This window comes from Euprymna scolopes, chromosome 30, assembly GCF_053919585.1.
Source record: "Euprymna scolopes isolate OS-2025 chromosome 30, ASM5391958v1, whole genome shotgun sequence".
NCBI classification, from domain to species: Eukaryota; Metazoa; Mollusca; class Cephalopoda; order Sepiida; family Sepiolidae; genus Euprymna; species Euprymna scolopes.
This window is the reverse complement of record NC_136511.1, coordinates 85,273,161-85,298,061: the sequence shown is the minus strand read 5'-3', so window position 1 is coordinate 85,298,061 and position 24,901 is coordinate 85,273,161. Positions and strand designations below refer to the sequence as shown.

At 33.9% G+C, this 24,901-nt stretch overlaps 1 protein-coding gene across 1 annotated transcript in view; it reads left to right on the top strand.

The window, feature by feature from the left end:
• LOC145254870 (L-proline trans-4-hydroxylase-like) overlaps positions 1-24,901 on the top strand; it is a 114,678-nt gene that overhangs the window by 72,307 nt on the left and 17,470 nt on the right. The window contains exon 8 of the mRNA XM_080113743.1: positions 14,568-14,697. Coding sequence (XP_079969869.1) covers positions 14,568-14,697 — 130 coding nt within the window. The remainder of the gene's footprint in view (positions 1-14,567; positions 14,698-24,901) is intronic.

The following is a 24,901-nucleotide window of genomic DNA, read 5'->3' as shown; positions in this document are numbered from 1 at the left end:
TACTTTCAAACTCATTTACCAATTCCATTGAGAATAACAAGAAATGGAAAATTGTTTAGAAATTAACCGAGATCAACTTGATGGTCCCGAGTTGAAAATTGCTTTGATAGCGAGAATGTACGAAATACAGATATAACATCACATGATTTAGACAGATAAATAGATAGATAGATAGATAGATATATATATAGAGAGAGACACACACACACAGAGGGAGAAAGATAGAAAGATAAAAGGAGTGAATGAGTCTGTGTGTGTGTGTGTGTGTGTGTGTGTGTGTGTGTGTGTGTGTAAGATAGAGAGATGGAGGGGGAGAGGAGTGATAGAAATAACAGACCGTTGGAAGGCACTCTGGGTGTTTGGACTGGCTGATAAGATATAATTAAAATGATGTTGGTCTCTTCATTTGTCCCCATCCACTGTTCAGTGATTTGGAACGAATATTACTCTGAACGAATGTCTTGGTGTCTTCTATCAGTTTTGTTTCAAGTCTTTTGGAAAATATGAAAAAAGTTTTAATTACAAATATTGTTTTATACTTGATTTGACAAAATTCTCAAATCACACAATTACATTTCAGAATGCCATAAATTTGACTATAACTTTTTAAAGAGAAATCTGTCCACACAAGGCGTAAAAACCACTTAATATAAAGAGCTACCAAGAACAAAAGATGAGTATAGCAAAGACAGGAGATGCTTATCGACCTTAGTTTTGAAAAGACCAAGATTATAGGTAGGAGGAAAAAAGTCAGCAGGAAGAAAGTTCCACAAACTTTCAATTCTTGGAAAGAAGATACTGGAATGAGGTATCAAAACAGCGAATTAATGGAGACCACGAGGTCAACAAGTCAAATCAACTGAAACAAAAATAGCAGAGAATAGATCAGAAAAATCTGAAGAACACATGCCACAGCAGTATAAAAAAGACTGAGATCAACAACCTTGCGTCTGTGTGTGATAGAGGTTGTTGAGAAAAAGAAACGGCGGGGGGGGGCATGCAAATCACTGATATATTTCTGCACTTTATCAAAAAACTTCAAATGGGGACGAGATTGACTAATATGACAACAGTACTCTATACATGAGCTGGCAATACCTTTGTACCGCGATAGAGAGAGCCGATTTTACAAGAAACAGAAAGAGCAATGGATCTAATATATGCACCTCAAGAATAATTTGATGAGAAAACCAAAACAATAAGTTTTCGAGTCATTACAGAAATAGATCTAGAGATGAAAACACAGAAGCTTTATAACATTTGATGACAAAGTAAACACAAAGAACCTGCTAAGAATTGCATCACTTGAGGTAACAGTCATAGATTCGGCATTGGACATAATAAAACACAGAAGTGAAGTAAATTTATGGTCTGAGTCACTTAAAAGTAAAAACATAAACAATTCACTAATTATTCAACTTTGCTTGAGAATCAATAACCTCCGCCTTACGAAAACAATCATCTTTAATCGAATACCGACTCTTTTGTGAAAATCAAAAAATACCGATGAAATTGGCAATTCGCTACACAGTATAAAAGCTAACCACAAAAGTCCATATCTAAAATTTGAAATTGATCTGTTATCCCCTGCCAGCTTCTGATCAGTGCAGATTATATCGAACAGCGTATGACTGTTATGTGTGGTTACATATTGATAACCGCCCCTAAAACAAACAAAAAAAATCCAATACAAATAAATGGCAAACTCTTTGGAATACTTGCACTGGATAAAATCCAACCAATGATGAACGAGAACGACCAAAGTTACAGAAGTTATCCAACGTATTAATATCTGCTTAAAAGCGAATATTCTTTATTCAATAAAACATATATTAGTGGAACGAAAGAAAAGCAAATAAAACAACAAACGTTTATCGATATCAAATTAAAAATAATACTTAGACCGCACTATGTTTACTGCAGAACTAATCCCAACGTATTTCGCACATTTTATGAACAGATTACATTTTTTATGTATGGATTTGGTACACCAGATTAATCGTATCAAAACATTGAATAATTGTTTGACATTTTGCGTTTCGTTTCTGACATATGTCAAATAGTTTCCCGTAAAGCAACCTCTTTCAATGAAAAAAACAAAAAAACAAAAAAAAAACAAGAATGGCTATTCTTAAGATGCCATTCGATCTGCGCGTTTAGCAATAAAAAAGTTATTTACAAACTAAGGTTGGAAAACCTAAGAAAATGCTATTAAATTTTAAACTTAGAAAACCGTATTCCTCCAAAATGTTAATACTTAAGCTTGGAAAAACAAAGAAAATGCTATTTAAAAATTAAGAATTGTAGGCAAAAAAAAAAAGGAAAAAAATGCTATTAAAAATTGACAGACTAAAGGCAATGTTATTTAAATCTTAATTTTGACAGACTGAAGAAAATGCAAATTAAAACTGAAACCGACAGATCAAAACTATACAATTTAAAACATAAAAAAAAATGAATGCTAGTTACAAATTTGACAACAGAAAATCTCTATCTTTAGCTCTATCTTTACTATTATATAAAAAGGGCTTTGTGTGTGTGTGTGTGTGTGTGTGTGTGTGTATGTGTGTGTATGTGTGAGTTCGTTCCCTGTTGATTCGAGAACGACCGAGCCGATTTTTACGAAATTTCACGCGAAGGTACTTTATGTGCCTGGATATGGTCTTAGATAAGTTTTGTATCGAAATGTCTTCAATAAGTATTGATAATCGATAATCGAAATAATCTAATGAAAGAAGGAACAGTCGATTTTGGCCAAAGTTAACAATTTATATAGCCTAACATCACAAGTGCATTTGAGAAGTTTTATTACTGAAAAGCCCGACATCTAAAAGCAACAATAGGTTCTTTGAGAGAGGGAGGTGCGTTCAAAATGAATATCTCTGTTTAAAGCACAGTTGAAGCATGATTCTTTGCTTTTTAAACTTTAATACAAGCCATTATCTATATATCTATAAAAGTGAAAGTATATGTGTGTGTGTTTGTGTGAGGGTGGGTGTCTGTGTACATTTCCTGACACAATAACTCTGTCAATTTTCAGTCTACAGACTCGAAATTTGATGGAGATTTAGAAAAATCTTTGTAACCGTTTTCGGCCAGAAATTTGGCTGTTAAGGGGTCAAAGTTCAACGATTTAACCTTTGAGAACTTTACCAAACTCCTCCGCCAATTTTGGGTATAAACACTTGATATTTTAGATATAGATTCCTTGGATATGGATGTAACTTAATAACTTGATTTGAGCCCAAAACAATAAATGTTAAGGGGTCATAATAGGGGTCAAAGTTTAAAAAATTTCTGGTCTAAAAATTGTAAATTTTACATAAAGGGCATTCAGAAATAGGGCAAGCTTTTTCATCGGTTTGGGTCGAAAATTTGTGCTACCAATATATAAATGTATGTATGTATGTATATATGTTTGAATGTCTGCCTAAAAATTTCGACAGAAGCGACGGATTTTCATAAGATCACTAACGTTTTGAAGCTCGACCCTTCAGACGATAAATACCTAAAAATTGACTAAAAACATTAATTTCTTCATCCTCAACGGGGCACTTTTCTACCGGGAGGGGTCGCTTTTTTCACAGATATTTTCGAAAGTCATTCCCTCTTTTTGATTTTCTAGCCTTAATTTAAACCTAAGTCACTTCCAGTTTGGCGGTGGTCGTAACAGCAAAGACGTCACGTTTATTTCCCGTCATTTTCCTCCTTCGCGGTACGGGTTCGAGCCTGCCTTCCTACTACCGATTTTTTTTTTTTTGCTCAACACACACCTCCAAACACCCAGGCAATGCCGGGAACCCATGCTAGTATATATATATATATATATATATATATATATATATATATATATATATATATATAAATTATTATTATTAAACATTTTATAAAATCAACAGTAAGTTCTCTACAGTGCAATGTAGACAACAATGTATTGTGAAGTAAGTCTCTGGAAGAGACATGTGAAATTCTTCCCGGTGCACCGCGATGGGTTCCCAACTAAAGCAAGCAATCAATCGATTTGATTAAAAAATTTGCGACTTCGCCGATTTCGATGACAGTAAAAACATGGGAAGGTGATCATCGGGCTACCCTGCTAGTACGATGTAAAACTCAAACTTTACAGACCAATGATGACAAAAAATAATATAAACTTAAACTCGATAGAATAAAGAAAATTTAAGCTTCACAGATCTCTCCCTAAAAACAAAAACAATTTAAATCTTAGAATTTACAGATCAAAGACAATGTAATTTACAATCTAAGCTTGCAATTTAATGCAATTTAAAACTTAAGCTTGACAAACTAAAAACATCGCATTTTGTAAATAATTTCAAAGCTCTGGTGTAAATCTAATTTCAATTTTTCACAATCGACACATCAATTTCGATAGGTATTTTCGTTTAATATTAACATTTTTCAAGTAAAACACTTAATTGTGACAGACCAACTGACCAAAGAAGCAAAGACGTATGTGAAAGCACCGCAAAGAACCCGGATGTTCAATCGGAAATGTCTGATCCACGAACAAAACAAAGAAAATGCATTACTTTATACAATTCGTCAGTGCAATTGGAATTACTAAAAAAATATCGATAATCAAATGCCCATTGAATTCGATCATAGCCACTAATTTGCTTCTATAGAAAATAGGAGGTGCATAATGTGAAAACGGTGCAGTAGTTACCGGTGTGGTGCTCGGGTTCGGTCATGACGTGTCAAGATAAAAGGCAAGTTCGATAGACAGTGACGTCATCACATTTACTGATTTATGATTCGTTGTTTTTGGGCTTCTCTCCCAACACCACGTTACCAAATCTTTTCTATAGAACGAAAACAGAAAAAAACATATTTCCTGTGAATTTTTTCCCAACACAGGCAAGAAGTAGAAAGTAAACTCCTGTCACAAGCCGTGTATTTACTTTACACTCCCATCATATGTTATTGGTGATAAAATGATTGCATTAGAGTTGCACTTCATTAAAAACAATATCACATTTTTTATGTATTTGTTTCTTATGTCTCTCTTAGATTTGTTTTTGACAAATTGCCACTGTGATTAATGACGGGAAAATGCTCCCGAAAATTACCTTAATAAATATTCTAACGAAAAATCAAGACGAAGAAAAAATAGTTCAAGTTGCACATTTATTAATTACGTTTTTGTCCACGTGTGCTATTTACTTTCGTCAGCTGATTATACTCTCTCCCTCCCTCTCTCTCCGTCTCTCTCTACTATTATATAACAGGATCTTTCGCTGTGTGTCTATGAGTTCGTTCCCTATGGACTCCAAAACGACTGCGCCGATTTATTTGAAATTTCATATAAATGTACTTCATGTGTCTAGCAGTGTTCTCAGGTCTTGTATCAGACTGTCTTCAATAAGTATCGATAATCGATGATTGAAAAATCGTATTAAAGGAGGAATTGTCCGATTTTGAACAAAGTTAACACTCTATAAAGTCTTACATCACAAGTACATTTTATCACTGCACAAGTAAAGAGGCTCAGCGTATAATATCAACGGTAGGTTCTTTAATAAGACAGAGGCGCGTTTTAAACGAAAGCAGTGAATGTTTCTGTTTAAAACACAATTGAACAATGGTATTTGCCTTTTGCATTTTAAACTTTAATACAAGCCATTATATAAAACATTTCATATAAAATCAACAATAGGTTCTTTGATATGACAGAGGCGCGTTCGAAATGAATGTTTCTCTTTATTGTACAATTCAACAATATTGCTTGATTTTTGAATTTTAAACATTAATCCAAGCCATAATATATAAAAAATGATTTCATAAAATCAACAGTAGATTCTCTACAGTGCAATGTAGACTATAATGTATTGTGGACTAAATCACTGCGGAGCAGCGTGTGGAGCTTCAATCCGATGTATAATATAGGCCACTAATATATATATATATATATATATATATATATATATATATATATATATATATATATATATATATATATATACTAGCATTTCATCCCGGCCTTGCCCGGGTGTTTGAAGGTGTATGTTGAGCAAAAAAAAAAAAAAAGGTCATTTTTTTTTAACTTTGACCCCTATTATGACCGCTTAACATTTATTGTTTTGAGCTCAAATCAAGTTATTAAGTTAGATCTATGTTCAAAGAACCTATATCTAAAAGTTCAAGTGTTGAGACCCAAAATTGGCGGAGGAATTTGGTGGAGTTCTCAAAGGTCAAATCGTTGAACTTTGACCAATTAATAGCCAAATTTCTGGCCGAAAACGGATTACGAAGATTTTCCCAAATCTCAGTAACCGGTATATCAAATTTCGAGCACATAGACTGAAAATTGACAGTTATTGCGTTGGAAAATGTACACAGACAGACACACAGACACGTTCATTCACTTTTATAGATTAAACAAAAATATATACTTACTAGCATGGTTGCACAGCGTTGCCCGGGTTATTGGGGGGTGTATGCTGAGCAGAAAAAAAAAAGTAAATTTTTTTCAACTTTGACCCCCATTATGACCCTTAACATTCACTGTTTGGAGCTTAAATCAAATTATTAAGTTAGATCCATGTCCAATGAACCTATATCTAAAATTTCAATTATATCTAAAATTGTCGGAGGAGTTTGGTAGAATTCTCAAAGATCAAATTGTTGAGAGGGGGTGCGTTCAAAATGAATACACCAATCAATTGTTGAACCCTTAACAGCCAAATTTCTGACCGAAAACCGATCACATAGATTTTCCCAAATCCCAGTACCCTGTATATCAAATTGTGAGCCTGTAGACTTAAAATTGACGGAGTTATTGCATAGGGAAATGTACACAGACATACACACAGACATACAGACAGGCACACAGACACGTTCACCTTTATAGATACATCGATAGATAGATAGATAGATAGACTAATAGATTAAACGAAAATATATACGTGTACATAAATATATATGGAAACAATTTTTTGTTTACTGTAAAGATTTTATGCAAATATTATGCCAGTATAAATCATGTAGAATATCTGCATGAATATAATTACACCTAATCGGTAACACTAGATTATCATCCCATAAGAAAACCGAAAAAACTAATAGGGAATTAATTAAAATGAATGTTTAAATGAATATAAAAATTAGATAGATCTTTTGCTAGTGAATGCATTTCTACAACCCATATATAAGAAAATTGTATTTTCTTTTTAAATAAATAGAAAAGAGGGCTTTTAATATGAATATCAATATACACAAAAGAAAAACGAATTTATAGGATATATATATATATATATATATAATTATTTTTTTACTATAATAATTCCCTTTACCATAATGGATTGGAACGGGCATAGGGAACGGTGCACATGCATCTGAAGGTAGGCTTTTCACAAATCTAACATAGATACGTTGGACCTATCTATTTATATATCTATCTATCTATCTATCTATCTATCTATTTATCTATCTATCTATCTATCTATCTATCTATCTATATATACACACACACACACACACACACACACACACACACATATATATATATATATATATATATATATATATATATATATATATATATATATATATATATATTAGGGGCCTGGCAAGGTCACAGTGGAGACAACCAAGCAAAGAAAAAAACAAAAAACAAACAAAAAAAAAACAGAATTCACCCCAAAGCAGCAAATCTAAAGCTAGATTGCTAGGACACTATATTATCAAATTTAGGCATATTTTATTGGATTGAAAACATAGGTTCTTTTTTACTAACTGTCATAAAATTTAAACCATAGAATAGTATTATAATCTTCAAAGATCTTGCAAATTTTCGTGTAAGATATGATCATTTCAATGTTCAATTTGGTTACAAGTATATATATATATATATATATATATATATATATATATATATATATATATATATATACTAGCTAGCTCTGTAGAAATTCTACAGTAGCATCTTTCATGTGTAATATATTGCTGCTGGCGTTCTGTGGGCATTCAGTATGAATGAAGACACCATTTATTCTAGCCATTTTGTTTAAACTGTATCCCCCTTTCCTCAAATAATAACTTTGATATATTGTCTGGGCTGATTATTTCATTACAAACATATTAATCAATTAACTCACATTTCACCATCTTTCATAATCCTTGAATATGTTACTAATTTTCAAAATCATTTTTCATAATTTAACCCACATTATCGCGTTCCTTATTAAAATAATAACTTTGATATATTGCATGGGATGATTATTTCATTACAACCACTTCAATCAATTAACTCACATTTCATCATTTTTCATAACTCTTGGATATGCTACTTATTTCGACAATCGTTTTTCATAATTTCAAACTTCATTATCGCCTCACCCACCTTACTAAAGTAATAACTTTATTTGAATGTTTGGGCTTATTATTTCATTACAAGCACATCAATAAATTAGCTAACATTCAATTATTTTTCATAATTCCTAGATATGTTACTAATGTCGACAATAATTTTTCATAATTTTAAACCCCATTATAGCCCCATCTTCCTTAAGTAATAACTTTGATATATTGTAGTGGCTTATTATTTCATTACAAACACACCAATTAACTCAAATTTCATCATTTTTCATAATTCTTGGATATGGTACTAATTTCGACAATCATTTTTCATAATTTAAGCCTATATTATCGCCGCCCCTTATTAAAATAATAACTTTGATATCTTATCTGGGCTTAATTGTTTCATCACAGACACATCAATCAATTAACTCATTATTTCATCATTTGTCATTATTCTTGGATATATTGCTAATTTTGACAATCATTTTTCAAAATTTAAACCCACATTATTGCTTCCTTCTTACTAAAACAATAACTTTGATATATTCTCTGTACTAATTATTTTGTTGCAAACACAACAATCAAGTAACTCGCATTTCATCATTTTTCATAATTCTGGGATATATCACTAATTTCGACAATCATTTTTGATATTTTAACCCACATTTTCCCCCTCTCGCCTTACTAAAATAATTACTTTGATATATTATCTGGGATGATTATTTCATTACAAACACATTCATTCAATAACTTACATTTCATCATTTTTCATAATTCTTGTATATGTTACTAATTTCGACAAGCATTTTTCATAATTTTGACCCACATTGCCGCCCACCCCCTTACTAAAATAATAACTTTGATATATTATCTTGGCTGATTATTTCATTACGAACGCGCCAATGAATCCTGTGTATTCACATAGTATATATGTTCCATCTATCTTATCCAATCCCGGGGGGGCACCGCATATTCTGCTAGTATAAATCTTCCACTTATCTCAGTCGATCCCGGGCGAGACTGGATATTCTGCTACTACATGTTTTCAACATATCTCATTTAATCCTATTAGCGACGCTGGGTATTTGCACTTATCTCATCTAATACCTGGACTGACTTCATATCCGTCAGACCACTGTTAAAAATATACATGAAATAAAATTAAAATCGTAAACCGTTTAAGCCATTTCCGGGTCTGACTTATTATACCTAACGCACTGTTAAAAATATACATGAAATAATGTAATGTTTAAATCGTAAACTGTTTCAGCCATGTCCGGGATTGACTTCATATCCCCTACCCCACTGTTAAAAATATACATGAAATAAAGTATTGTTGAAATCGTAAACTGTTTCAACCATTTCCGAGACTAACTTCTTATCCTCCACGCCACTGTTAAAAAATATACATTAAATAAAGTAATGTCTAAAACGTAAATGCTTGCAGCCATTTCCGAGACTGACTTCATATCTCCACCCCACTCTTAAGAATATACTTGAAATAAAGTAATGTTTAAATCATAAACTGTTTTAGCAGCTTTTCGAAATTAATACATAAAAACATTAACAAGATTAGGGATTGGGCAACCATTACTTCAACATGAATATCTAAGTGTAGCATCAGTCTCAGAATTTCAGTGGCTTTAACCTCCCCCTCCTTAAGAAGAGGTTTGCAATTACTGCGATGAGGACATTAAGGATGAAAATATTAACTCAGGATTACTTAATATATTTACGTGATTTTTGGAATGTTACAAATAAGCCCCTAGCGTGCACTAATCCATTTACCTGATTTTTGGAATCAGCAGTACATCAATGTGATTTTTGGAATATGCCATCTTATGTCAATGTAATATATCATAAATATATTTTATGCATCTTTTTTTAACAGAAGATAATGACGTCATCACCGGAAGTAAACACGTCAGAGCTCTTCCCTACTACTCGAAAAGAAGGAGGAGATTATGCCTAGGATCTCATTAAACACTCACCAAATCCATCAACTCGCATTTAGTATAATCTATGTATTATGTATGATAGCATGTGTGTTCTTAAATCTCAACCAATGAAATTTTCTGGAATACGTGACACACAAAAGAACACACACGCTATTGTATATATATATATATATATATATATACAGGGTGGTCCAAAATAAGGGTCCTATCTTTAAATTTGAATAACTTCCACAAAATAAAAGTTAAACTCACCAAACCTTATGTGTGTGTAGACTGACCCTTCCGAGATTTTTTTGAAATAAACAAAACAAATTTTGGCCGAAAAACACTTCTTAAAACATAAATGAATTTATGAATTTTTAAAAATAGGACCCTCATTTTGGCCCACCTTGTATATATAATTTCCTCAAAACCTCTTAGCTTTTCTGGAGGGGAGGCTAAAACTTTCTGCTATGGTTTCAAATAATCTAAAATAACAGCAAGGGAAGACTTGATTCCAAATATCTCATATGTTATATCTCCCTACTTTTGAAAATAGGGTACGATTATGAATATCTCCAGTATAAAAACAAGCGTTATACATTGTGAAATGTACTTTATGTATGAAAACTAAAAAGGGGAGATATAACACATGAGAAATATTTAAAATCAAGTTCCCCCTTGCTGTTATTTCAGATCATTTAAAACCATAGAAGCAAGTTTTAGTCCCCCTCTATTAAGGCCAGAGGTTTTGGGAAAATAACAGATATCTTGTAATTCATATGCAAAACTAGGAAAACAAATGGTTATGATTGAAACATTTTTGATGGCTGTAAAAAAGTGCAAAAATTAGACTCTGGATAATGGATGATTCCTTTAATATGCGATCTTTAAGGCAAATGTCGCATAAACCACTGCATAAGTCAGCTCATTAGCTATCCAACGAGCCTTCATTTGTTTAATTTTGATCAACAGTCGCAGATATTACGAATATATAAAATTGCCAAGAAAGTGGCATGTGGCATTGAGAGGTTCCAGGTCGCCTGAGGAAGTCTCATTGACTGAAACAGATGGCTATTTGTAGCGACCATATGTAACTGTTTACCATCAAATAATAATAATAATAATAATAATAATAATAATAATTATATATATATATATATATGTGTATACGTGGATTTATCTATACTCGTAGCATAATTAATAATTGAAATGGTCATATCTGTGGTTCTATTTGACGAAATAAATAAATAAATATTTGCAAGATTTTTGAAGATTATAATACTATTCTATGGCTAAAATTTTATGACAACTGTTATAAAAAAATATATTTTCAAACCAATAAAATATGCCAGAATTTACCTACATTTGTATCTATAGTGTCAGCTGGCAGGCAACTTCAGCTTTGCTGCTTCCCTTGTCTCCCCTGTGGCCTTGCCAGATCACTATAATATATATATATATATATATATATATATATATATATATATATATATATATATATATATATATATATATATATATATATATATATATATATATAGTCTTGGAAGTTTTTAACCTTTAAAACTATACAAAAAATATTTTTTTATCATTCGTTAGAAAACCATCTAGTCAGTAAGTCATTTAATCACCTGCAATCACTGCATCAACTAGCTCTCGAATTTACTATAATACCAATGATTTATTTTTCAATGGATCATCAGTTGTTTACCATGAAACACTGCTTCGGGGATTTAATATATATATATATATATATATATATATATATATATATATATATATTATTTTACTTTACAGTCGAAGTTCTCAGAAAGCAAGGGGCCCACGGCCTGGGGCTAACACTTGAAGTCTATATGAGATACATAGATATTCAAATGTTCCATTAAAGTTCTTTATCTCTCAAACACTGAGTTAGTAAAGAAATTGAGAACATAATTTTCCTCTCCCCAATTAACCATTTTTATATGTTGTCGTATACCTTTCATGTTGGTCTCATGGTCTTAATGGATTCCAGGACAAGAATTTATCTAGTCTGGTGGAGTATCCAGCTTCGTGCTATTACTTGAGGTAATATCTCTTGGAGAAGGCGCACCATTCCTCGGAAAAGCTGTGTAGTAGCCGTAGTGAGATCTTATTTGGGCTGCGAATGCTATGTGATTTTGAATATTTGGTCAGGGGTTACTTCTATGGAAAAAGTATCCTCATGCCAGATTGTTCTGACAAACCCCTGTACAGAGAGACCTTAGACACTCGAGGATAGTGTGTAGTAGGCATTCAAGTTCTCTCCAGTAGGCATTCAAGTTATCTCCAGTAGGCATTACACGCACGTGTGTGTATATGTATGTGAAAATATACATTTTCAATTATATCTCACCCTTTATTTATACCAAATATTTTTATATATGAAGTTCCATGTATGTTAAATTTAACAGCTATATTTCAGATTTCAAGATGTTATCCAGTTCACCATTTTTTTCTTTCAACATGTCAACACATCATCTTTTTACAGCACCTGTTTCGTAGCGCAGAAACAATCGTATTATTATTATGTCAATTTTTGATATTTTCCGCACAGACTCATCAGAAAAATAGGAAGTTTTTAACTTTTAAAAAGAAAGGAATAAGAATTGGGTATGATAACCGAATAATTCTGAAGTAGTTGCATCGTATGTAATGATATTGAAGCTATATTTCTCTATTGACTCCAAAACGGCTAGGCCGATTTTTTTGGGAGTTTCACACAAATATACTTCATATTTCAGGGAGTGTCCTTATATAGGTTTTGTTACAGAATACTCCCGATAAGCATCGAAAATAGGTAATCAAAACATTCCATTGTAGATGGAACAGTCCGATTAAGACCAAAATTAAAATGTTCAAACATCGTAATATCACAAGTACATTTTAAAAGTTGTATCACCCTACAATCAAAAGTGGCTGTCACATAAAACCAACAGTAGGCTCTTTATTATGACGGGAGAGAGTTCAAAATGAATGTTTCGTTTTAGAACACAATTGAACCATGATGATTGTCTTTTACATTTTAGACTGTAATTCAAGCTATTATATAAAATAATTTTATAAAATTCAACAGTATGTTCTCTACAGTGCAATCCAGATTACAATGCATTGTGAACTAAGTCACTGCCGTGATGTATGTGAGCTTCCTCCTCGAAGGGTTTGAGTCTAGGGCAGGCAATCAATCGATTTAATTGACAAAGGGGCCATTTCACCGATTTCGATGACAATAAAAGTATTAGAATATTCGTTGATTCTAATCCAAGGTCGAGTTTTCCTTCTGTTATATATATATATATATATATATATATATATATATATGTGTGTGTGTGTGTGTGTGTGTGTGTGTGTGTGTGTGTGTGTGTTGGGATATGTATGTATGTGTGTGTATGTGCGCGTATGTGTGTGTGTGTGTGTGTCGCACGACAAACGGATATTGTTTTTCGTGCCTAACGCTCTTAAAATCTCATTTGTAAACTGCACAACTACTTCTATGGTCAGAGTATATAATGATTATTTACGTCTCTCACGCCAATTGTGAAATTTCCCATTTCATGAAGTGGAAATTCATGCGATGAGTTTTTTATATCCCCATTACTGAGCTTTGGTTAACTTCAACTTGGCCTCTTTCATTTAGATCACTTGCAGGCAGAGGTTTGATAACAATTCCTGCTGCAGTTTCATTTCTGCGGCATTTTTCAGGACATCGTTCACAGTGGAGTATATGTTGTGAAACAATTGATCGTGGAATATTGCCATGTAGTTCACTTATCTTCAAATAAGTTTTCTTCGCACCACTACGGCCAGTATTCAAATGATTTTCTTGGATAATATATTGACCGATTCTTTATTTACTATATATTTTCCATTGTTCTTTTAAACCTTTTTTTGTTCCATTGAAAGAAATAATCTGAAAAGTTTTCAAAATGTAGTAATCGCTTTTGAATATTTTTCCAGATTTTTCTTTCTTCAAAACCGTAATTACTATCTGCTCATATTCAGCAGACCACAAGGGAGCACAATTCTTTATAGGTTCATCAATGATTAAAGATTACTGAAAAGGACTTAGAAAGAATTATAAGAGTCAAGAAGTTTTGCATAAATTTCCGATTCGCACGTGTACACACGAACGCAACACATAACGTGGCGATTGCCTGTTTACAAAGAAACTCAAACGTGGTTTCTACAAAAACGTGGGAAAAGAATACGAAGTACTTTTTATTATTTGCTTCTGGAGTTCTTATTATTATACAGAATTCAACAAATATTTACTCTTTTGAAAATGTTCAGGTTTTGCGAGGCACTCATAAATGTGGCCGAGTCGATCACAGTTTTGTCGCTGGTCAAACTGGCATCGACACAGAAAGGCTGAAGCATTTGATGTACAAATATGAAAGAATCCATGTGGAAATGGAAGCAGGTAAGTACCAAAACAAATTTACAACTTTTTTCTCTTGGAAACTTCATTATACATATCGATTGCGTAAAAAAATCACGAAGCTTTTCTCTCGGTTAGCGAATATTAGTATCGTCTGCTCGCGATTGCACAGCGTTATCTCATATTTCAAATAAATTCAGAATTTCATCCTATTTCTTTTACCGGAATAACTCCATAAATAAATGTTATGCATAGAATTCTGCTTCGTATGCACTTCAGTCGTTCGAATTTGCTGATTTTTGCATTTGCTCGGCTGTTTTCTTTTTGCTTTGTAATTTTAGCGTCAGAATAGGGGTGCGTACCTATATTAACCTTCACCCTAAAACGCCGTGAGAGAAATACGGCAATACTCTAATAAGGACCAATTTTTCATATTAAATCAGTTGTTCATCTTATTCATATTAATCACTACTTCAATCATCAATTAAACTGCTGCAACTAATCTAGTAACATTTTACTCTAGAAAAACAAACTCTTTACTTTTGAAAACAAATTTTTCGGAAAATTTAAAGCATCTTTATTCTGAAGATAAACATTTTAAGAAATTTAAAATCTGCTATGTCAATAAACCTTTTCTTGTCATTAAATGACCCCTAAAGGTTAAAATGCTGTTAAGCAAACACACTCACTCACTCACTCACTCACTCACTCAATTAAACTACTATTACAAAGGCCGTTCGAAACTTTTGTTTTAAGGTTACAAATAATACACAAACATCTATACTATTCTTTTCAATGAAGTTTTTTTATAATAGAACATACATGACAAACGTCTCCCATGTTTCTTTGTTTTAGACTTGAGTTTTATACAAAATTACGTAGTATTTTTCACTATCATTTGTAACGCATGCGTCATTAAATGTTTCAGTTTAAAACAGTATTTCCATCACTTAATTTGCAGATTAAATAATCGCGTCTTAACATTACCAGTTCTTGATATTCTTCTTATTCGAAACAGTTAACCCCCGGAATAATGACTAGATTTAAAAGATCAACGTTTTAGACATCAACGTTATTGTCTTTGTGCAGCTCATTTCGTTCTCCCGGAAGTTCCCTCCATTTTCATTCCTTTCCTTCGTTTCGGCCAGGGACATTTTAAAACCCCTTAAACCGAAGCCTTAATTTTTAGACAGTTTCTAGGATCAAAATCATGTAATCATGTCATTTAAAACATTTTCTAGGATCAAAATCATGCAATCAGTTTTGGAATGAGGGTTCTAGAGATGAGGTTTAGTAGCGTTATATGTTGGTCCTAATTTCTTGTAAAGGGAAATAAAAGTGGTGCCAAACTGTTCTATTCGAAGAATTAATTTTATCTTTCATGCGACAGATATTTTTTTTTAATAAGATATAAACTTTTGATAACACTTTATGAAATATCAGGTCCGGTTGGGAAACGGCGGCTGTGAGTTTGTAATAAATTAATGATTGCCCCCTCCCGAATGGACACTGTAATGACTTCCGGTCTTCTGACAGCTGCTTTAACCAGTTTCCTATCTCAGCTATCGAAATCTGTATCTCCGTCGTTGCCGTCTGGCAGAATTAACAGAATTAAATACTCATGTCGCACGACAAACGGATATTGTTTTTCGTGCCCAACGCTCTTAAAATCTCATTTGTAAACTGCACAACTACTTCTATGGTCAGAGTATATAATGATTATTTACGTCTCTCACGCCAATTTTGAAGCCGGCACATAAATGGCCTAAATCGATGATTGTCAAAATGTTTATAACTGCACCCCGCCCACCCCTGCTATAATTTCTCTCCCTTATCACTCAGCACATACACACGAACATGGCCATGTTGGTATAAGGAATATTACTAATATATACACAAAGTGAATGGCCGATCGATGTATATTACAAGAATGTAGATTCCACTTTCCTCGCCTTCGGGCTATGAATATAATTGTGGATATTTTAAGTAGGGCAGTCTATATAGAGTAATTGAAGCCTTATGATGACTGACGATGTGAAAGTGGGCATCTCGTATAATGAAAGAATGAAAGAATGAAAGTAAGAGTGATTCGACGAATTGTTCAAGATGCGTTTAGTTAAGAGTTGGGTGGATAAAGGATGAACAACGACTGCTCACACTTCTTTGTAACCTAATTTGCAAAAAGATGTTTTACTTTTTCAAAATAAATTATTCAAAGTGCAGTATCTGTTCCGACTTCAGTTTGATATGAAGATAATTCGCATGTTCTCACAAGAGAAACAATCCGATCAGATAGTCAGACCCCTTTTGGGAACTTTCTCCACCTTATAGCTCCTTTTGGAGAGTTTCCAGTTTCTCTTGTGCAGTTTTTTCCTTTTCTTTATTTTTTTTTTATTATTTTACAGATAGCTATCCCGATCATAGTCCGGACATAAATTTTATGTTTGATTCGGACCCTGATCTCCGAGCGAAGAGATTTGTACCAGGCAGCACTTCAGCCTGTGCGGCAATTGATACACTCAGTACCTTGTTGGGGAGAGATGGGTCACGCACCACCCTATTTCCGTGTTAAAAAGCGCTGTCGAACAGCCTTCTATGTTCCATGTTAGGAAGAGCTTGTATTATCAAGACCTTAAGGTTTTGTGACGAGAAAGATTGTCCACAATAGTCCAGGATTGTCTAGAAGTTTTGCTACAAACAGCCACCCCGTAGTTTTGGAGGAGAAGTAGCATCAACAGCTCTCACAGCACGAAGTTCTCATAGAGAAGAGTGAGACTGTTATTTTCCGTATTACTGCGTCCTTTTCCTGAAGGGAGCAAAATTCCAAGCAACTCTCATTAGAACTACGTGCAATAAGTACATAAAAGAGAGTGTATTTAAAGATGTCTCTGTTATGTAGAAAGGGCTCAAACAGTTAACTTCCAAGAAGGTGATGGTAGAATTTGTAGGAATTACATATTCCCCAGGAGTTTTTCTCCATGTGGAACATGCTGTTCCTAACTAGACAAGAAACTAAAATGTTTCCCATGGCAGAAGTCACATCCGAAACCCCTAGGGGGTTTCAAGCAATTTTTTTGTGCATAACATCCCCGACCCGAAGCAATTGGAACTGATGACTTCAGTCAATATAGTACGCCGAAGTAATCAACCTAGTGCGTGGTTCCAAGCATTTTGATGAGTCGCTATATCATATAGATGCGCCTAGTCACTGGTGAGTTTGATACAATATCGTCGATGCCAATATGTGAAAACTGGCAGATTAGGATCGTTATGGAAGGTCACCGTCTGGATTTCCGTGACTACCAACAGAAGGGACACATCGCCAAATTCTATACGAAGAGGTATCTACCTGCAGAATCCCTAATGGTATTCCAGCTGCGACTGTTGCAACTGCAACATCCGCAGCTACCAAAGTTTCAACGAGGGATTGGAAAAATGTGGAGGGTTAGCGTACTGTTGTACGAAAGAACACCGAGTAAATATACTCTCCAGTACCCAAATTGGGAGCTCCTGTAAAACAGCTCTCATGTAAATTATAAACAGCTTTCCAAAACTTCCAAAGATCCACTCTTCGCTTAGAAAACAGCAATTGAAAAGGTTATATCAGAGAAGTGTAACGGGTATGCGTGGAAGCGCTCCAAACTTGTGTGTCAGCGAAAATGAGTTCGTCCAAGGGCTACAAAAATAACGCCAGAGTCATTCAGGGAGTAACTGCCGAGGTTGCTTTGATAGTATGTTGGGTTGTATCGACGGAATTCGCATCGTGTCGACGGAGTTGTACGAGATCGTGTCGGGTCGTGTCGATGGAGAGATCGTGTCAGGTCGTGTCGATGGAGAGATCGTGTCAGGTCGTGTCGATGGAGTTGTTTTGAAAATAAAAGAAAATTAGCATTTTAGAGTGGGGGATCACTTTTCTATATAAATTTAACGTAAAATGAGCTCCCACTTTTGACTACAAAGCGTCCAACAAGACATGTCATCTCTAGCATTTTTTCAAGTTTGGCGATCGGGGGTGGGGGAACATGACAAATACAATCTTTTGGGGTGGTGGGGGGCAGGAATTACATTTGAAACAAAGAATAACGATAAATTTAATCAATTTTTTTGAGACCATTCTGTACTTTCACCTAACAATTTTATAAACAAAACGAACCCCAAAATATGACCAATTCATTTTTTTTGGAGGGACGAGGATTACATTAGAAACATAAAATGACGAAACATTTCATTTAATTGTTTTTGGAATTAATTTTTGATAGATCTTCATTTCTTTTAGGGTTCTGCTTACTTGGCTATTTTTTTTTGCGATCGAACAATTTCAATTCGCTGCTATTTTTATTGAAACAAAAGTTGTAATGATTCATTTTTAATAATTTTTTTGGGGGGAGGGGTTCCAGTGCTCAATATCTGGAGAATAATTTCTTCTTTTTGTATCCCTTCTGCTGAAATATCTGGTGGAGAGTGTATTATGTACTTCTTCTTTTTTTGGGCGATTACATTTACACGTTTTTATTCGTTATTTTATTTTTGGAATTGTTATGGGGGTATCCACGATGCACATGATGAAAATGATTAGTATAGCAGGTGTGTTCCAAACGTAGCTTCATATCAACCTAGGCAACACCGGGTACCCATGCTTGTATATATATATATATATATATTATTTCTTAGAGGAAATTAGACCTGTAGTCTAAAGAGCAGAGTATATTTTAATGTATGAGTAAATGTATTAATACTATTAAAAGAAAACAGTGCCCATTGTACTGTAGATATATAATAAGCTCAATAGATATAGATATCCTAAAGATATATTAATATTGAGTAAAAAAATTGTGAATTAAAAATCAGTTTCCAAAGGAAAAACAAACAAAATCGACTCGATTGTACGATCGTTTCAGAAACGATGTTGATTTTATTAAAATTGACAATAAGTATTGATAATAATTTGACGAAATTTTAGTCCTTTACAAACAAGCAATTAGCAAAAATAGGGGGAGGGCATTTAAAGACACCAAAATAAAACTAGCATTTCAGTCGTAAGTAAGGTAGATATTCCTTTTTTCATCTCCATTATAAAATCTGTTTCAATTTCAATCAGTTTATCTTTTGGCATGCTGTTATATTTAATAATTAAAATACAACAGCATGCCAAAAGATAGACTGACTGAAATTGCAACAGCGACCAAAAATCTAGGACAGTTTAGTTTTTTTTTCAATTTCTCCAGAACATTCGGGTGGGGGGGATTACAACTAAACTTACACACATTTAACATATCTGTTATGTTGATACATTGTATTAATTATACTTCATTATAAAGGATAGAAAAAAGTTATAAGCATTTTAATTTTTTTAAAATTAAACTGGCTAAAACCGTGAGGCAAAGCAAAGAAAATAATTTATTGTGAACTGTGTAATTAGTTTATCCTCTTTTCTAAGAACGAAAATGACAAATAAGTCGATTACGCCACTTTGTAGTCATTACAGCCGGTTTCACCATCATTATGACACCTAAAATTGATGCTTCCGTAAAAAAAAAAATTATACTTAATGGGGAAAACTATTCAATACGAAAGATTGCTGATGACTTGAAGCTGTCGAAAAGTACCGTTGGGAGGGTTATAAAGGATTTCAAGAATACTAGGAAAATTCTACCACCGAAGAAAAATGGCAGACCTCGAATAACTTCTAGACATGATCGATTGATTAAGAAGATGGCACTGAACGATAGTGTTGTATCTGCATAAATAATTAACAAGAACACGAAAGTAAAGGTATACAATAATATATTAGGAAGAAAAGTTATATACATATTTACATGTCTTCAGATATACTTCAGTTGGAGATATTCCGGTAGGTGGCGTGTAGCATGTCTTACTGGAGGCAGCATAAACGTCTTGCCTATTTGACGGTCATTGCCGGACTCCCCCGGTATTGGTGATTGATACCTTTATATATCTCACTTACCCGCCTATGTTAATTAGTAGACGTCTCCACAGCAGGTAGGTTTCAGACAGCTGCCTGCATTTCTCGTGAACTACATGCCTATCATGTCATCAAAGCGTCTCGTAAAACAGTATCAAGACGCGTGAATGAAAGTGGTCCGTTTGCGAGATCACCAGTTAAGAAACCGTTGATAAACAAGAAGAACAAGAAACTCAGATTAAGCTTTGCTCAAGAGCATGTGTTGTGGACAGATGATCCGTGGCGAAATATATTTTTTCTGATAAAAGTAAGTTTAATGTATATGGAAGAAGTTTATAAGTAGGTTTGCTGGCGAAATATTTAATAAAAAAATACACAAAGAAAACGGTAAAGTTTGGTGAGGGTAGCGTAATGATGTTTGGAATGATTTCTTGGGAAGAAACGACTGATCTGGTCCGTATAAACACCAGAGTTAATGAAACACTATAAAAGAACTTATTGAGAAATCATGTCATCCCAATACTTTGAAATTCTGAGCGTAAAAAACATATTTTTATGCAGGATAACCCCCTCTACCACAAGGCTAAGCATGTAATGGAATTTTTGAACGAGCAAAATGTGGATGTTTTGGATTAGTCTCCTAAAAGTCCGGACCTAAACCCCATAAAAACTTATGGTTTACTTTGGGGAACCGTGTGAGAGCAAGAAACTCTATCAATACTGAAGATTTGTGGCTAAAACTTTAAGACGAATGAGCGAAAGTTTCACGTGATGAATGTTGCCATTACATTTAATCTTGCAGTAGAAGGTGCGCTGCAGTTATAGAAAATAAAGGAAAATAACTAGATGTTAAATGTATGTCAACCAATTTTGGTATTTTGATGTTTCAATGTTATTGTTTTTAAATTTATTTTGCTTGTCCCACGGTTTTGGCCACTTTAATAATAAAAAAATTGAAACGCTCATAATTTTTTTCTTATCTTTTATAATGAGAGTGTAATTAATACAGTGTATCAGCATAAGAGATATGTTAAATGTGTGTAAGGTTAGTTGTACCCCCCCACGAATGTTCTGGAGAAATTGAAAAGAAAAACTAAACTGTCCCAGATTTTTGGTCGCTCGTATATATATATATATATATATATATATATATATATATATATATATATATATATATATATATATATATATATATTCAATGGAGTCCGTCTTTCTTCCCTTGCGAAGTTACAAGAGTAAGCACCGCAGCCTATAGTAAAAGAACAATAAACCAGCTCGGGTGCTGTAAAACGCAGATATTCACTTCCTTCATCCAAAATCGAGGAGATCGTTGAAGAAGAAAAGACGTCCACAATTGTAAAAGGCTTTGGTTCAGCAGAAAATATGAAAAGCAAAAATCGACTTGAAGATCTACTGGGGGATTTCCTCTTCTCTTTTCTACAACCACTTTCTGACAAAAGTGATGTTTCTGGTCTTTTCCTGCTCTATCGTTATTTTCATGGTAGTTGCTTAAATGAGCTTTAATCTACGGTCCCGCCTGTAAAAAAAAAAACACAATAAAAACTCATCTACCTACAACCACAATCAATAATTCCCGTTCTCCCACCCGCATAGATCTAAAACTAAATGGAGTTTCTATGAACAGAGTTTTTTCCCAATAACTACCTGTTGCTTCCCAGCTGACTTAGACATAGTCATTTTCAAGTCTAATGTAAGCAAATTGTAGTTATGAAACCCTCTTAAACGATAAAATTCTGCACAATTTACATCATCGTTACCAATCATCTCACTGTCCACCTGACAAACTCATCAAGCGGTCGTCTGGCTTTGATAAGTGGTGACTTTTTAGTAAAAATAAACCAAAATAAACTAAAGATAGATAGATAGATAGATAGATGGAGAGAAAGTGAGAGAGGACAAGAAGATTAAGGTTGCATACCACACCCATACTGAACATAGAAGACCAAGTTATAACAGATGACTCTACTCCGCACATCTCCCGATGACGCAGACAACCTTTGCCACTTTTACACTATCTCCTGTATCGTTTACAGTTCTTAAACAGCAGAACGGAGACAACGCCGGAGCAGAGAATATATCAGAGTAGGATCGAAGTGAAGAACATTTAATTAACTTCCAGAAGTAAAACGATGATTTCGCCCTAAGACGTGCAGCCAGAGTGAGATGCTGCGAAAGGTATTGGCTCTGAGTCTTACATGTGAAAGACGAGAATTCCAAGAAAGAGGAGTCTTCGTGCGAAATGCGAGAAAAGATTCCCTATTTTCGCTCGTCCTATAAGGCACATAAATTCTTTCATCGGGAGTGTTGCTCGGTGTCGACGAACTACATCCGAACTCTAAGAAAGCGGCCTCGAAGAAGCTTACGGCACCATCAATCCATAGGACTTTATGCAAGGGACATGAGTCATGCTATTCTCCTTTGGCGAAATAACTTGTCCCTTGGGATAGACATAGCTGCGAAGCTGCGACAGAAGAACCTCATTACGTTTCTTCTGTAAACTTATCAGTTATGAAAATCTCTGGATAGAGGTGTCCCCAATTCTTGAGAAACACATCGTAACTATGACGATAAATGTTATCCATACGACTTTAGAATGTAAGCTAGTCGCGACTGACGTTGTAATAAAACATTGCTAGTTTTAATGGTGTCGCGATTCATGCTTCAACCTTAGTTTGCGATAGGGTTTGCTTCGTCGTCACGGGTCCGAAGCGCAGATTTTTAATGGGTGATTGGAATACTATCATTTATTCCAGGATAGGTCGAAGGGAACTAGTGGGTCGAATAAGCGTGAGAATAAATTGTTTGATCTGATGGCCAGATGCGATCTAGTCGACAGATTTCCTTTTAGGATCACCGGAAATGTGGACAAGGGACAAATAGCGTGACTTTTTGTTCAAATATTTATTTGGGTCGAAGTAGTAAGTGATAAGAAGATATAATATCGATTTTATATCGATTTTATAGTTAAGTTGGAACAATCGTGTCTAGTTAAGAGTAGGAAAGACAAGATTACAGACTCTCACTCGCAACATTTTAAGGCGTAATGCCTAATTTACATACATATTTTGTGCAAATTAATTATTCAAAGTATAGTATCTGTTCTATTCTTAGTCAGAGGATGAAAAATCATTTTTGATTGAAGCATGTAAATTTTTGTCCCATATAGAATTCTCCATTTTTGTTTGTGGTGAGCGGGGCGGAGTTGGAAATTGCCTACATAAAAAACGACTTTATGCCTAAACTTTCTCTCATTGGTAAGCAAATAATTGGAGGCAAAAATAATTACTAACAAACCAGGGACTTTGTATATGTAGACGTTTGTCGTTTTTAATATGGTTGCTCTGTGACACTCCGGTCTAAATCTCGACAGCATGATACACAAAAACGTTCGAACATACAGTTCGATTTCGAATCGTAAAATATGACATTTTAAAGGTTATTATATGCTAAGCATAAATGAAATAAGTTTAGATTTTGTAAAAAAATATGCTTTTTCTTTATCACCCCCAATAATGAATCTTTCTAGCTGCTCCGTTTTGGAATACTGTTGCGGCGAATATATACTATACCAAATTTTAATCAATTTGACATTTCAGAGGCTGCGGCGTATGCTCCGGCTAAATCCTAAGAAGTGCAACCTCCCAGGCATTACCACTTAACTCATGGGAAAGGGTTGGTTTATTGCAGGTCGCATGAATTCCGACTGATCTTTGTTAATGGTTATTTATGTAGAGCTGGAGTGCGCCTTCAGGAGCGATGACTTATTGCACACCTTTTGACCTACCACATATTCTGCGCTGATAAGGAGTTAAATAAGAAAAAAAACTGTCTGATCTTTTGTGGTAATTTATACAATTCATATTCGTAGTAAAGATATGAATTAACAGAATCCGCTTTTCAATGGGTTAAATAGCAATTTGGGTTCATTTAATGGTACCAAATATGTTTTCGTATCAAATGACCTTAATATGCTTGTTATGCCGTATAGCAGACAAAGTCATCGTGAAAGGGTGTCCCTGTTTTTATAGATGATCTGAACATGATGATATTAGATTATACGGCTATATTTACAGGGACTTGCTTGTAGCCTTAAATTTGGCATAAAAGAGATAGACAAGTATATATATATATATATATTTATATATATATATATATATATATATATATATATATATATAGAGAGAGAGAGAGAGAGAGAGAGAGAGAGAAAGAGAGAGAATTAAAGAGGTATAATTCTATTTTTGTTCCCACTTTTATTTGGACTTGTAGCCAATTTTAGTTCGAACAACGAAACGGTCTGTT